Source organism: Colletes gigas, unplaced genomic scaffold, assembly GCF_013123115.1.
Source record: "Colletes gigas isolate AHSC1104 unplaced genomic scaffold, ASM1312311v1 Colletes_gigas_Sc00001, whole genome shotgun sequence".
NCBI lineage: Eukaryota > Metazoa > Arthropoda > Insecta > Hymenoptera > Colletidae > Colletes > Colletes gigas.
Genome location: NW_025106630.1, coordinates 471,182 through 483,696, shown reverse-complemented (window position 1 = coordinate 483,696; position 12,515 = coordinate 471,182). Strand labels below are relative to the sequence as shown.

At 36.7% G+C, this 12,515-nt stretch overlaps 2 protein-coding genes across 6 annotated transcripts; one reads left to right on the top strand and one right to left on the bottom strand.

Annotated features, from left to right (window-relative positions):
- The first annotated feature begins 82 nt into the window (after positions 1-82).
- Positions 83-2,373, top strand: LOC122404477 (UPF0389 protein CG9231). Of its 3 annotated transcripts, none has more exons than XM_043408450.1 (4): positions 83-225; positions 753-916; positions 1,002-1,098; positions 1,288-2,373. In XM_043408450.1, exons 2-4 carry the CDS (start codon positions 754-756, stop codon positions 1,514-1,516), a joined length of 489 nt encoding a protein of 162 aa, XP_043264385.1. In that variant the 5' UTR covers positions 83-225; position 753; the 3' UTR covers positions 1,517-2,373. The 3 variants fall into 3 exon arrangements, with proteins under 3 accessions (XP_043264385.1, XP_043264403.1, XP_043264393.1); XM_043408468.1 differs by lacking the exon at positions 83-225 and adding an exon at positions 249-379; XM_043408458.1 differs by lacking the exon at positions 83-225 and adding an exon at positions 262-410.
- Positions 2,313-3,324, bottom strand: LOC122404493 (protein MIX23). 3 transcript variants are annotated; one of them, XM_043408491.1, is made up of 2 exons: positions 3,228-3,324; positions 2,313-2,707 (listed from the first exon to the last, which is right to left on the bottom strand). In XM_043408491.1, the coding sequence occupies exons 1-2, from the start codon at positions 3,234-3,236 to the stop codon at positions 2,321-2,323; spliced, it is 396 nt and encodes a 131-aa protein (XP_043264426.1). In that variant the 5' UTR covers positions 3,237-3,324; the 3' UTR covers positions 2,313-2,320. The 3 variants fall into 3 exon arrangements, with proteins under 3 accessions (XP_043264426.1, XP_043264417.1, XP_043264435.1); XM_043408482.1 differs by having other exon boundaries at positions 3,192-3,274; XM_043408500.1 differs by having other exon boundaries at positions 3,099-3,232.
- Positions 3,325-12,515: the final 9,191 nt, after the last annotated feature.

Below are 12,515 nucleotides of genomic sequence, written 5' to 3'. Positions count from 1 at the left end.
CATTTATTCTCTTTCCTTATCTCCGTTAAATTCTGAGAAGTAGCCATGCCCACTTAAACGACCGCGGTCGGTCCCGAGTACGGACACTTAAGTGGGCACTACTGTAATTGGTGTCCGTGAAAGAGTATATAAGTATCAGAGCTCAGTGCCTGGCGCATCAGTATACACATAGCGGCAGAGAGATACAGTTTGTTATCAAATATTGATCTGTGTCTATCATCGGAAGTAAGTAATTACATTTTGTGAAATTGATAATGTGTGCCTGGATAACATCAAGGTGCTTGAAACGGATGTGTCAAAGAAGAATTGATTACAATGCAGAAATAAAATTGAATTTTCAATAACTTCAATAACGTCTTTATAAAATTATTCGGACAAGGTTAATATGTAACTATCAGCTGTACCTCTAGGTACTTTGTCAAATGTGTTATTTATAGGTATATAACCTACGAAAATCATATGATAGGATAAATCTGAACGTTTCATACATCATATAAATTCTTTAAAATTATGTGCGTGCATTTGTAAAATATTAATTATTGATGCAATCTAGAAATTGTTAGTTTTAATACATTTTAGAATAAAAAGTTTGCAAATTAAATGATTAAAAGTTTTAATGGTTTTAGTATAAGTAGAGTAAGTTAGAATAAATTAAGTGGTATTGTGAACTAGATTACATTAAGATAAAATTTAAATACATAATTTTAGACAATACTAACTACATTGTAAATAAAAATTTAAAATAATTGTAGAATGTTTCGTTCGCTATTCTTAAGGCAATTTAAGTTGCCAAGAAGTAGTCAATTACATTCTACTTCTACGAGTAGAAATAAATCTCCATCACTTAGTAATCAAACACCAAAGCCGAATGATCAATCATCAAAGCCCAAAAATCAAGAAAGCAGTGAATTTCAAGGTAAGATATATTCTGTGCATTTTTTGTACATTAAGTCAAATACATGACAAAACAAATTCGATTTTATATTTTTTATGTACTTCAGTGCACAGTCATATGCACACTCCAACTGCTATGGATAAAAAAATACTAGTATGGGTTAAACGTTATTCTAGTATAGATGAAATCCCAAACCAAGTAACGTAAGTAAATATATTGACACACAGATGCTCATATCGAGGCTTCTTGTTCACAGTATATTATAGTTTAAAATATTTATGGTTTATGATGCAGTTCAGATAAATTGCAATTTTCACATTTAAAGTGTGAATAAATTATTCACCTTCAGAATTCATATACTAAGTATTATTTATGTACTTTTTATTAATTAGGTATGATTGTATTCAACGAGCACATACTAAGGCAAGAATTCGTGTATGTAATTACCTAATAGTTTTTGCATTGTTTGGGTTTATCGTTTCTGTTTGGAATGGAAAGAGAGATATAGCATCTGGAAGGCATATAATATCAGATAAAATGAACTGGGTAAGAGAACAGAGACAAAAAGGATTAGCTGAAGCTGAAGCTAAAGCTAAAGCTGAAGCTGAAGCTGCTAAATAGCGATGAAGCAATATTTTAGTGATATATTAAATAAATTAAAACTTTAATAAATAGCTATCATGTAGTGAATAGTATATCAAATTTCAAATATATTTTTTGATTTCGTATGGAAAATAGTTTTTATCTTAACAGTGTTTTCAAATTAGCAATAATATAATTCTGTATAAAATATTTTTATAAATGCTTAAATTGTAATATATATCGTTTTAACATTTTAAGATATACTTTATATGTATATTAATTAAAGCAAGTTTCAAATGTTCAGTCAATAAATCGCGATCTTATATTTAAATACAGTAGTGCCCACTTAAATGTCCGCGCTCGTTTTAGTGGGTATGGTTGCTTCTCAAAATTCAACGGAGATAAGAAAAGAGGGTAAGTGCGAGTGAGATACAATAGCAGGCACTCGAAACCATATATACAATGTATCGATAACGACCGGTCGCTTGGCTTCCAAAAATTGATAGGGATAACGGCGGACATTTAAGTAGGCACTACTGTATATTCAAAGATTTTTGTCATTTCCATGATTTATATATAGAACTTTGATAGATTAAAAATAATTATAATACATTATAAAGAAATTATGAAAAGATGGTTTAATGGTAATTTTCACAAATAACAAACTTTATGTAATTACTATTTCATTAATGCAGTAACTAACTATATTTATAATTAACGTATCTAATTACATATTATCGTGATTACGGTCAGGTTATAATAACCTATATAGCTATAAATGCAGTTAGGTTTATAACCATGTAAATCATTGACATATTTGAAATATTTGTTGATAATACAATACTAAGTTGTTATGTTTGGTGGCTTATAAAAACTACGGCATCTTTCGTAATATACTTGAATTGTACGTTTCTTTACAACCTCTTCGACATTTAACTCTGATTGTAATAATCGCAAAGTACTTTGCTCCTTCCTCAATGTCTTAAGAAGCTGTGGACTCTCATTACCATTGTCTCTCTGGTTCCTTAAGTGTTTTACTCTTTCCTTTGTGCCATTTAAACATCTTGTAATAGCTAATTCCCTTTTTCTATGACCTGATTGAATTTGTTCAAATAAATCTTTACATGTCACAGTAGGATCAATCTGGCTTTTAAAAGATTCTGTTGGAATTGTTGTGTTCAACATATAAATAATTTTGTCATCGATTTGTCGCATCTTTTGCAATGAATCCTGAAAGAAAAGAAATATTTGTAGTTTAAATAATGTAAAAAATATTCAACAAAATATCTTAATTAATTAATACGATATGTTATATCTTTTTATTTGTATTATTACATCGTACTCCTAGATGCATATACATATAACAATTTTATATATGCATATGATTACAAAATATTACAGCAAGTTCAATTCTTTACGTACATGTGGCAACTTAACCTAAACTCGAGTTTTTAAATTAGTTTTACAAATGATACGTTAAAATCAGACTCTTTTTATATTAATTCCCAAAAAGTTTTTTGACTCAAATGTTCTTTAATTGTACAAAATATTATGTAAACCATTTAATAACAGTAATTGAATTGAAGATACACAATGGTAACATTTTAAAAATACAAAGTACCATTCATCAAATATTAGTTAATGCAATTTAATTAAAATTGAGAAAATTGATATTTAATGTCCTTTGTGTTATATTCATTTACGATAGAAATACCTGAAACTCTAGAAAATCACCACATTCAACACTTACGGCTGCCATAGTTAAGCGAAGACTGCAGAGCCAGTATCAGATAAAAGCAATAGGTGATGGGTTGAAGTAACGTGGAATTTATAATTTACAATTTAATACAGTTAGGATTTAATGGAAAAAAATTTCATCGAACATATTTCTTTTGTATGTATATTAATGCGTAAATGAGATGGCTAGGTAATTACTTATTTTACTTATTGAATTATAAGATTCGTCGTAAATCTAGAGTAGTTCAAAGAGGATACAGACTAATATAAAATCGTGAAGAAAAGTCTAAATTTCGAAAATTTGAGAATCCAACCCCTATAAATTATAAATAGAAATAAAAATATTAAAGTTTTCAGTGATCAATATTTGCCAACTAATAAAAAATCCCTAGAAACGATTAAAATTCAGATAATAAATTTTGTTGGCCAATATAGGGAGCTCGAGCCTCTGTAGCCCCAGAGGTGCCAGATTGAGCACCGGTTACACTACTCACACTATGCCAGATCACGCGTACGTGAGTTCGTAGGGTTTCGAAAAGTCGACAAAGGCAAACTGATACATGGTCTCTTTCTCGATTCTTCGAAGCTACCCGAAGTAATTTTGGACCGTCTCGTGGGAGTCGAGAGAAGAAGGTTCACATTTGCCTCCTCTCTTTTGAACAACTAAAATCAAGACACCACTCTTTGCCAGTATCGTGTACGCTGTAGCATTTTTCAATAAGAAGTGTTCTTATTTTTATAATATGAACAAAAAAGAAGAATCAAATGTTGCAGAAATTAATAATGATTTTCCGCGATATGTTTTGGGATAATTAACTAAGCTTCTGCTGGCCTCCATTGGCATCTGCTGACCGCTGCTGACAACTCCTGATAATTCTGACAACATATAACAATTACTACTGACTTCTGCCAGCCTCCGCTGGCCTCTGTTGACCGCTGCTGGCCCCTGCTGACCACTGCTGACCTTTGTTGGCAACTTCTGAGATGATATATGTATATGTATTAAAGCTTTGTATAATGTAAATCAATTGCAATAAATTATATAATTTCAAAGAATTCTATGTGTTGCCATCATCTTTTACCTTTCTTTTCCTTTCCAAATCATTCCCTTAGTTATAAGATACGTATTACCTCTTCGCAAGGCTGCCAACATTTTGGAAAAATTCCGGACATTTTGGAAATCCGAATTTGGCCGAATCAAGGCCATTCGAATTTTGGGGGGAAGACCGGGCACTTTGGAAATTCGGATGGCCTTGGCTCAATTTCGAAAGTGGGCCAAGGTCAAGGCCATTCGAATTTTAGAAAAATTCCGGACACTTTGGAAATGCGGATGGCCTTGACCCAATTTCAAAAGTGGGTGAAGGTCACCAGCATTTTGGATATGTTCTGGGCACTTTAGGATTTCAGTTTTAAATGAAAAAACGGTTTCTTATAACTAAGGGAATGATTTGGAGAGGAAGAGAAAGGTAGAAATGATGAGAACACATAGAATTCTCTGAAATTATATCACTTATTGCCATAGATTTACATTATACAAAGCTTTAATATACAGGGTGTCCGACTACCTATGGCAAAAATTTTAATGAGCGATAGTAGAGGCCAAAATAAGACGAAAATCAAGAATACTAATTTGTTGATGGAGGCTTCGTTGCAAAGTTATTAACATTTAAAGTTCCGCCTGTAGAATGACAACCGGCTAAACAGCTGCGTTCGCGCGGACATTTGCGGCAGGCCAGTGCTAGTGGTTCTCACGCAGCATGAAAAATTCTACTTACCGACATTATCGACAGCCTTAGATTTTTGTCCACTTATGGGAATGCGAACACATTACGTTGAATAAGATTCAACCTGTCTTATGAAAATCCATAAGGGCATATCAAAACTCGCCCGACGAGATTTTCACAGAGAAAGGGTGAATGCCAGTTCCAATACACAATGTTGTGAACAAAAATCACCCACACGCAATTATACACGCCCCACGATTGTTCACAGTGTCCACAAGTATCCACAAATAATCCTTTCAGGCACTAACCTCTATGCAATTAAATAAACACGCACCGCGATTATGTTATTCGTGAATGTCTACGTGTAGGTGTATCACGATTCTTCCGAGTTACTTACGAATAAAACTGTTATTAATTTTTCAAATACACTTCAATTTAAAAATGTAAAAAGGAATCGCAAGATAAATGAAATTTTCGCATCGATTTACGTTCACGTCGAAGAATGTAACAATACCACAGACGAGATATATGAATAGACGTTTCACGTAATGTAATTTTTCGGCCGGAGTTTCTGGGGTCCCGGGACCCCATTACCATTTTCGTGTCACTCGCTACGTTATCAACAGATTCAGAAATTAACACAAGAGGAAGTGAGACAGAAAATAAAATTACATAAATTTTATTATTTTTTAACGGAATTAAAGCTGTAGGGTCCATCATTGGACATTAATCGATTAATTTCATTGGAGAAATCAATCGATTAAGAGTATTTAAAAATTTCAAGATTATTAAAATTCATAAGGATGTATTTCATTGATACGTACACCGCAAATTCTCTATTTTTTATTTTAAATTGTAATACATCATTTATTAAAAAAATAACTCGGCAGAAACGTATTTGCGACTCGAAATCAGTTTAATCAGACTGTGCATCGGGGCCCCGGAAACTCCTCATTCCTCGCTTTCGCACACTATGCTCAATTGCGTGTACGTGAGCTCGTTGAGTTTCGGAAGAGCCGAGAAGAACAGGCTGATACTCGCTTTCCTTCTCGCTCTTGCATCGCTGACGTCGTTTACATTTCTCGAAAGCAAGCCTGGCATCGCCAACCGTTCGAATCGTCAGTAAACGACTAAAGCCATCGTGACTGACAGACCTTACATTTCTCGAAATCGGACCTGGGCGCTTTTTGAAGATTCATTGACTTTCCATACGAAGCGACCATGCGTTATATACATATACATGTTATACATGCTAGGAACTATAAATTGTATAACTTTCGTTGTATATCTACTTTCTAATAACATGGGAAAATTTTAAAATATAAAAAAATGTAAGAATACTGTAGAATTTTTGCAATGGAGAATTATTGAAAGAAAATGAGGTAATTATTTAGAAAAGGCCGGGTCTCACCGATTTCGATGATTTTTGAATATGTTGTAGAAATCAACATTTTGAGCAACTTTTTCTTGAGAGATTTTTCTTCAAAAATATCGCTACTACTACAATGAATTCTGTCTATATGTACATATCTGTGGCTCTGCATTGCATCAGTCCACGATCGTTGCTTTTTTCTCTTGTTTGTATTAGTCGGCATGACAACCGACGACAAATAATGTATAATGTGTCGAGCTAAATCTAGTTCTGCATTGTTGTCAAAAGTTCGAATATTCTGAAGTATTGAACTCGCCAAATACATTATGTAGGCTATTTAGGTGAATTCTTCTTCCGTCGACAATATCATGCTAATAATCTAATAATTAAATTTGTCGAAATAATGGCTGAAATCTTTCCCACTTCTGATAATATCAATAAAGAAAATTGAAATAGAAAATGAATGCGTGGCCGCCGTTAGGCGGCCGGCTACACAAATCGAGTTTTTAAGCACAGCTGTTATACGCATTCATTGCCGGCCGCCTCGATGTATCTATAGAAACAATAAACAATCGGCGAGTCGTATACATACTGCAGATTTTTTGTCAACAATCGGCGAGTCGTATATATATAACAGGCACGTAAGTGTAGATAGAATTCATTGTAATAACAGCGATATTTGTGAAGAAAAATTTCGGAAACTAAGGCCGAGCGGTGGTATCAAACCTTGAAATGAGAACACAAAACTTAATGTAAAATTACATTGAAATTCATTTGATTGTTTAGACTCAATCGTATTAATAGTATAAATATATGAACGCACGTCCATAAGCATAGTAAAAAAATGTCTTTTTTAATAGTTAACCCTTTGCACTCGGCACCTTTTCGGACGTTAGCTATCAGCAACTCGACGCTACTTTCTCGCGAAAACGAAAACCCTTGAGTCGTGATATTATATGGTACAACTTTGGAACCAAGTAAGGCATTGTGTTGAAATTTGGTTTATATGTATTTATGGACATTGAAGAACACATATTTACAATACAAAATAAAAATTTATTTCTCATAATTTTCTATGGTATGGTAAATTCTGAAACAATTCCCAATATACATAGCAGGTTGATTTATACATGTTTCACAATAAAATGTTGTTTGACGTCTTTCTCCTGGTGTTTTCCTGTCGGAATAAATAATGCAGTCCCGGTTTCTTTGGCCTACATTTGGAATATATAGCTTATTATTCATTCTATTGTCCGACAAAGAACGTTAATTTATTTAGATTATAACGAAGATAGCAATAGGAATGGTTCGACTTTGAATGAAGTTTCGATTTTACGTTTATAGTTTTTTACGTTTACGTTTTATGTTCTTTATGTTAAATAATTTTAGTAAACATTAAATAATATTGTTAGACAGAACGCGAAAAAGGGAATTGGGAAACAATGAACTACGCAAGGTATTCGTAACTATATTTTATTCTGGCCCTTTCCGCGTCGGAAAAACGAATGACTCCGTCCTGGGCCTAGACTCTCGCCTTTGTCGTCAGCCTTCCCCCATCGGTAGGGGTGGGGGTGCTGACGGACGAAGGTCAGACGCGGTCCCTTGCCAGCGCCTCGACTTGGGCCTCGCCTTTTCCCGACGCCTTACAATATAGTTTATATAGTTACGTTTATTGTCCACGTGTTTGAATCCGATCATACGCCTCTGACCATCCTCGACAATCCTTCCACTTCCAACGTAAAAACGGCTGATATATTTCTCATTTTAATAGAATATTTCCCATTTTAATAGGAAAGTACAGGAAAACATGTGTTTCTTAAAAAATTGCGGTGAAATCAGTTCATTCTCCTTAATCACTAATAAACTTTCATGTCCCCTCAGAGGGGCAACCGAGTGCAAAGGGTTAAAATATGTTCATAAAATATTATCGTTTTAAAACGTGTATTTCCGTAAAAACAAATTTTTGTAATTTTTTCTTCATTATGGTATATTGCTTATACATTGTATATGCCTACGCAGGTCGGAAAGTCAAAAATGCCTAGGCAGTCGAGAATCTCGGCTCGAGAATATGCGAGATCGAATTTCAGCTGTGTTGAGAGCAAGAAGGATAGACTGACATTCGCCGCCTTTCTCGAATCTACGAAGCTATACGAAACGCCAGAACTCATATACAAGGTGGTTGGCATTAGTGTGTGTGAGTGGTGGGGCAGTTCCCTTTGGGCACGGGTCTGCCGTCTGATAATACTCCACTGTCTTTTCCAATCCCTCCCATAATCAACTCACATGTATTTACGTACACACTCAGCTGGCTGCCCATCAATACTAATTCAGTGCCTAGTTTCTCAACTAACCGCCATCCATGAGAAGAGGCCGCTAAAATCAGCTCCGAATTTTCAGGTCGGTATGGCAGTCAGATTCGGCCGCGAAAGTCCATAAGGTGAAAGGTCTATTCATATATCTCGTCTGTGACAATACTAGCAGGTGTCTGTGCCATCGATCGACGAGGTTCAGAGAAACAAATACCGAACAGGACCCCGATTCTACGTCACTCGCCTCGCTTATCTCTCTCACACACAACGGAGACAGAGGGCAGCATCGGCACGTGTTCGGCCAGCTAGTCAGTCGTAAAACAGTATCAGTCAAGCTATTTCACGCGACACATTTTAGACATATTTGATTCAGTTATGTATTAAGTAGCATGTAAGAAATATAGTAATATAAACAATCAGCGACTACTTATTAAATTCCTGTTTACATTTTTAAATTGAAGTGTATTTGAAAAATTAATAATAGTTTTATTCGTAAGTAACTCGGAAGAATCGTGATACACATCACGTAGACATTCACGAATAACATAATCGCGGTGCGTGTTTATTTAATTGCATAGTGGTTAGTGCTTGAAAGGATTATTTGTGGATACTTGTGGACACTGTGGACAATTGTGGGGCGTGTATAATCGCGTGTGGGTGATTTTTGTTCACAAAATTGTATATTGGAACTGGCATTCACCCTTTCTCTGTGAAAATCTCGTCGGGCGAGTTTTGATATGCCCTTCTGGATTTTCATAAGACAGGTTGAATCTTATTCAACGTAAGGTGTTCGCATTCCCATAAGTGGACAAAAATCTAAGGCTGTCGATAATGTCGGTAAGTAGAATTTTTCATGCTGCGTGAGAACCACTAGCACTGGCCTGCCGCAACTGTCCGCGCGAACGCAGCTGTTTAGCCGGTTGTCATTCTACAGGCGGAACTTTATAACTATCGCGGAACTATCGCTCATTAAAATTTTTGCCATAGGTAGCCGAACACCCTGTATATATAATATGTCAGAAGTTATCAAGAAGGGTTAGCAGGGGTCAGCAGGGCCAGCAGAGGCATGCAGAGACCAGTAGAAGCAAGCAGTAACAAGTAGTAATCGTTATACGTTGTCAGAAGTATCAGGAGTAGTCAGCACAGCGGTCAGCAGAGGTCAGCAGAGGCCTGTAGGAAATTTGAAAAGTACATATTGTTGCGCCAAGACGGGGTGTTTCTTGTACAACTCATAATAACTCGTAACTAATTAACGCAAAACTAGAAACTCAAACTAATGAACAAGAAGTTTTATTTGACAGGGCACTTTTCGTACGTTCGCTCACTACGAGGTTTCTCGTAGTTCTGATCTTTTAAATCGTTGCCGGTTCCTCTGGCAACCGGAAGGTACGGGATCTTGCTTCCGCTCGTTCGAAGGGGCAGCTTCACATCGTTGCGGAACAGCCTTCACGTTGCCGCAACGATGCATCTTCAGTCCGTCGCAACAATATACATATGTACGCTTATACATAGGAATAATAAAAAAAAATTTCTTTTTTTTCAATAATTAAAATATGACAGGGGGTCTTAAAACGTGTATTTCCGTAAAATAAATTTTACAAAATTTTTTTTCATTATGGGTACTTTGCTTATGTGCACACACATAGGTCGGAAAGTAAAAATGCCTGGGTAGTCGAGAATCCAAATCGTATGCCGTTGATGGGAGGTCGGATTTCAGTTGTTAAGAGCGAGAAGGCAAATGTGAGCCTTTCTCTCTCGTCTCCCACGAGGCGGTCCGAAATTACTTCGGGCAGCTTCGGAGAATCGAGAAAGAGGATATGCGTCAGTTTGCCTTTGTCGACTTTCCGAAACTCCACGAGCTCACGTACGCGTGATCTGGCATGTGTGAGTAGGGCACCGTGGATGCTTTCCGGCACCTTTGCCCTAAAACCCTTGGGCCGAAAGAAAGGGGATACGCCAACTTAAATCTAATACTACCAACTTGTGACTTAGGTTTTACGTAAAATAACTAAAACTAACTAGAAACTTACTAAAACTAGGAACTTAACTAGATGGTGCTTGCTACGCCTGTGACGATAGCCGTCACAAAGTCGATAATTAAGCGCCATCTAGCGTTGGAGGTAACGAACTACTCCACGACAAACTTGGGTGTTTTGCCGTAGATGGCTGTGCAAATCATGTACTTATGGTGGATAGGTATCTGCTGGGAGAGACTTCAATATATACACTTAATACGATTGCGTTCACAAAGACTTTTATTTCGAATACACGCTTCGGTTTTTATATGCTTCTGTTTTCTCGAGGGCGTCGTACAGAACTGGGCCCTTTTCATCCCTTGGGCCATGTACCAAGGGGGGTGCGCCAACTTAAATCTAAATACTACAAACTAGTGACTTTTACTTAAACTAACTAAAACTAACTAGACTAGGAACTTAACTAGATGGCGCTTGTTACTCCTGTGACGTTAGCCGCCACAGTACTCCCCCCCAAGTGAGTTAATACAATTTGGTTTAACTCGCGAATCTTACTTCTTTTCTTAGGTACGTCTTTGGAATTCTTTGGCTTGAGCTGTCTGTAATTTCGCAAAAGGCTGGCTTTAAACGCTCTACGGAAATATTAACAGGTTTTCCTTTATAATCAATCTTAAAAATATGATCTGTAATTCGCTCGATTATTTTAAATGGTCATCTTCATATGGCGCTTCAAGGGGTTTTCTGACTGCATCTATTCGGACGAATACGTGCGAACATGTATATAACGTTTTATGATAAAACGTTTTCGGGACAGAATGATGCGCAGTCGGTACAGGCTTAATCTTTCTTATATGTTGTCTGAATTTTTCTAAAAATATCTGTGGATCCGTTGTTTCATCTGTAGTCACGAAAAATTCGCCAGGTAGCCGAATTGCCGAACCGTAAAGCATTTCGGCTGCGGATGCTTTAATGTCTTCCTTGTAGCTAGCTCGGAGCCCCAGCAACACGGTGGGAAGGATTTCCACCCAGTTTGCGTTTTCGTGGCACATTATGGCCGCCTTGAGAGACCTGTGCCATCTTTCAACTATCCCGTTAGATTGAGGATGATATGCTGTAGTTCGTGTTTTATTACATCCCACTAAATTCGTCAAGGCTTGAAATAATTGGGATTCAAACTGAGTGCCTTGATCCGTTGTAATGGTTGCTGGTGCTCCGAATCTCGCTACCCAATTGGCATATAACGCCGCTGCTACGGTATCCGCTGTGCAATCCGCAAGCGGGATAGCTTCCGGCCACCTGGTGAACCTGTCTATGATTGTCAAACAATATTTACTATTATTAATTACAGGCAACGGACCTACCAGGTCGACGTGGATGTGCTCGAATCGTCCTTCCGGGACTTGGATCTTTTCAGGTGCTGGTCTATTGTGACGATTAATCTTACTTCTTTGGCACGGAATGCATACGCGTGACCACTCGGCTACATCTCTATTCATTAAAGGCCAAACGAAATTTCTTGCGATTAATTTTTGAGTTGTCCTTCCGCTAGGATGCGATAAATTATGTACGCAATTGAAAATGCGTCTTCTTAAACTTTGCGGAACATAAGGTCTGATATTGCTTTTAATGATGTCTCCGTACAAGTATTCCTCTGAGCTATCCAAATATATTTTCTGGAAGCTCCACTTGCTGGAATTTTCTGTTAGCAATTTTTCTAATTCTTGATCTTCCGCTTGTGCTCGCATTAAATCCTCTGTGGAGATAATGACGGGCATTTCTACAGTTTGCAGTCTAGAGAAGGCAGCAGCCACTATATTTTCCTTACCATCTATATGAATTATCTTAGTGGTAAATTGGCTGATGTAGTCTAGCTGTCTGACTTGTCGCGGACTGGCTTTGTCGGCTTTTTGCTGGAATGCATAT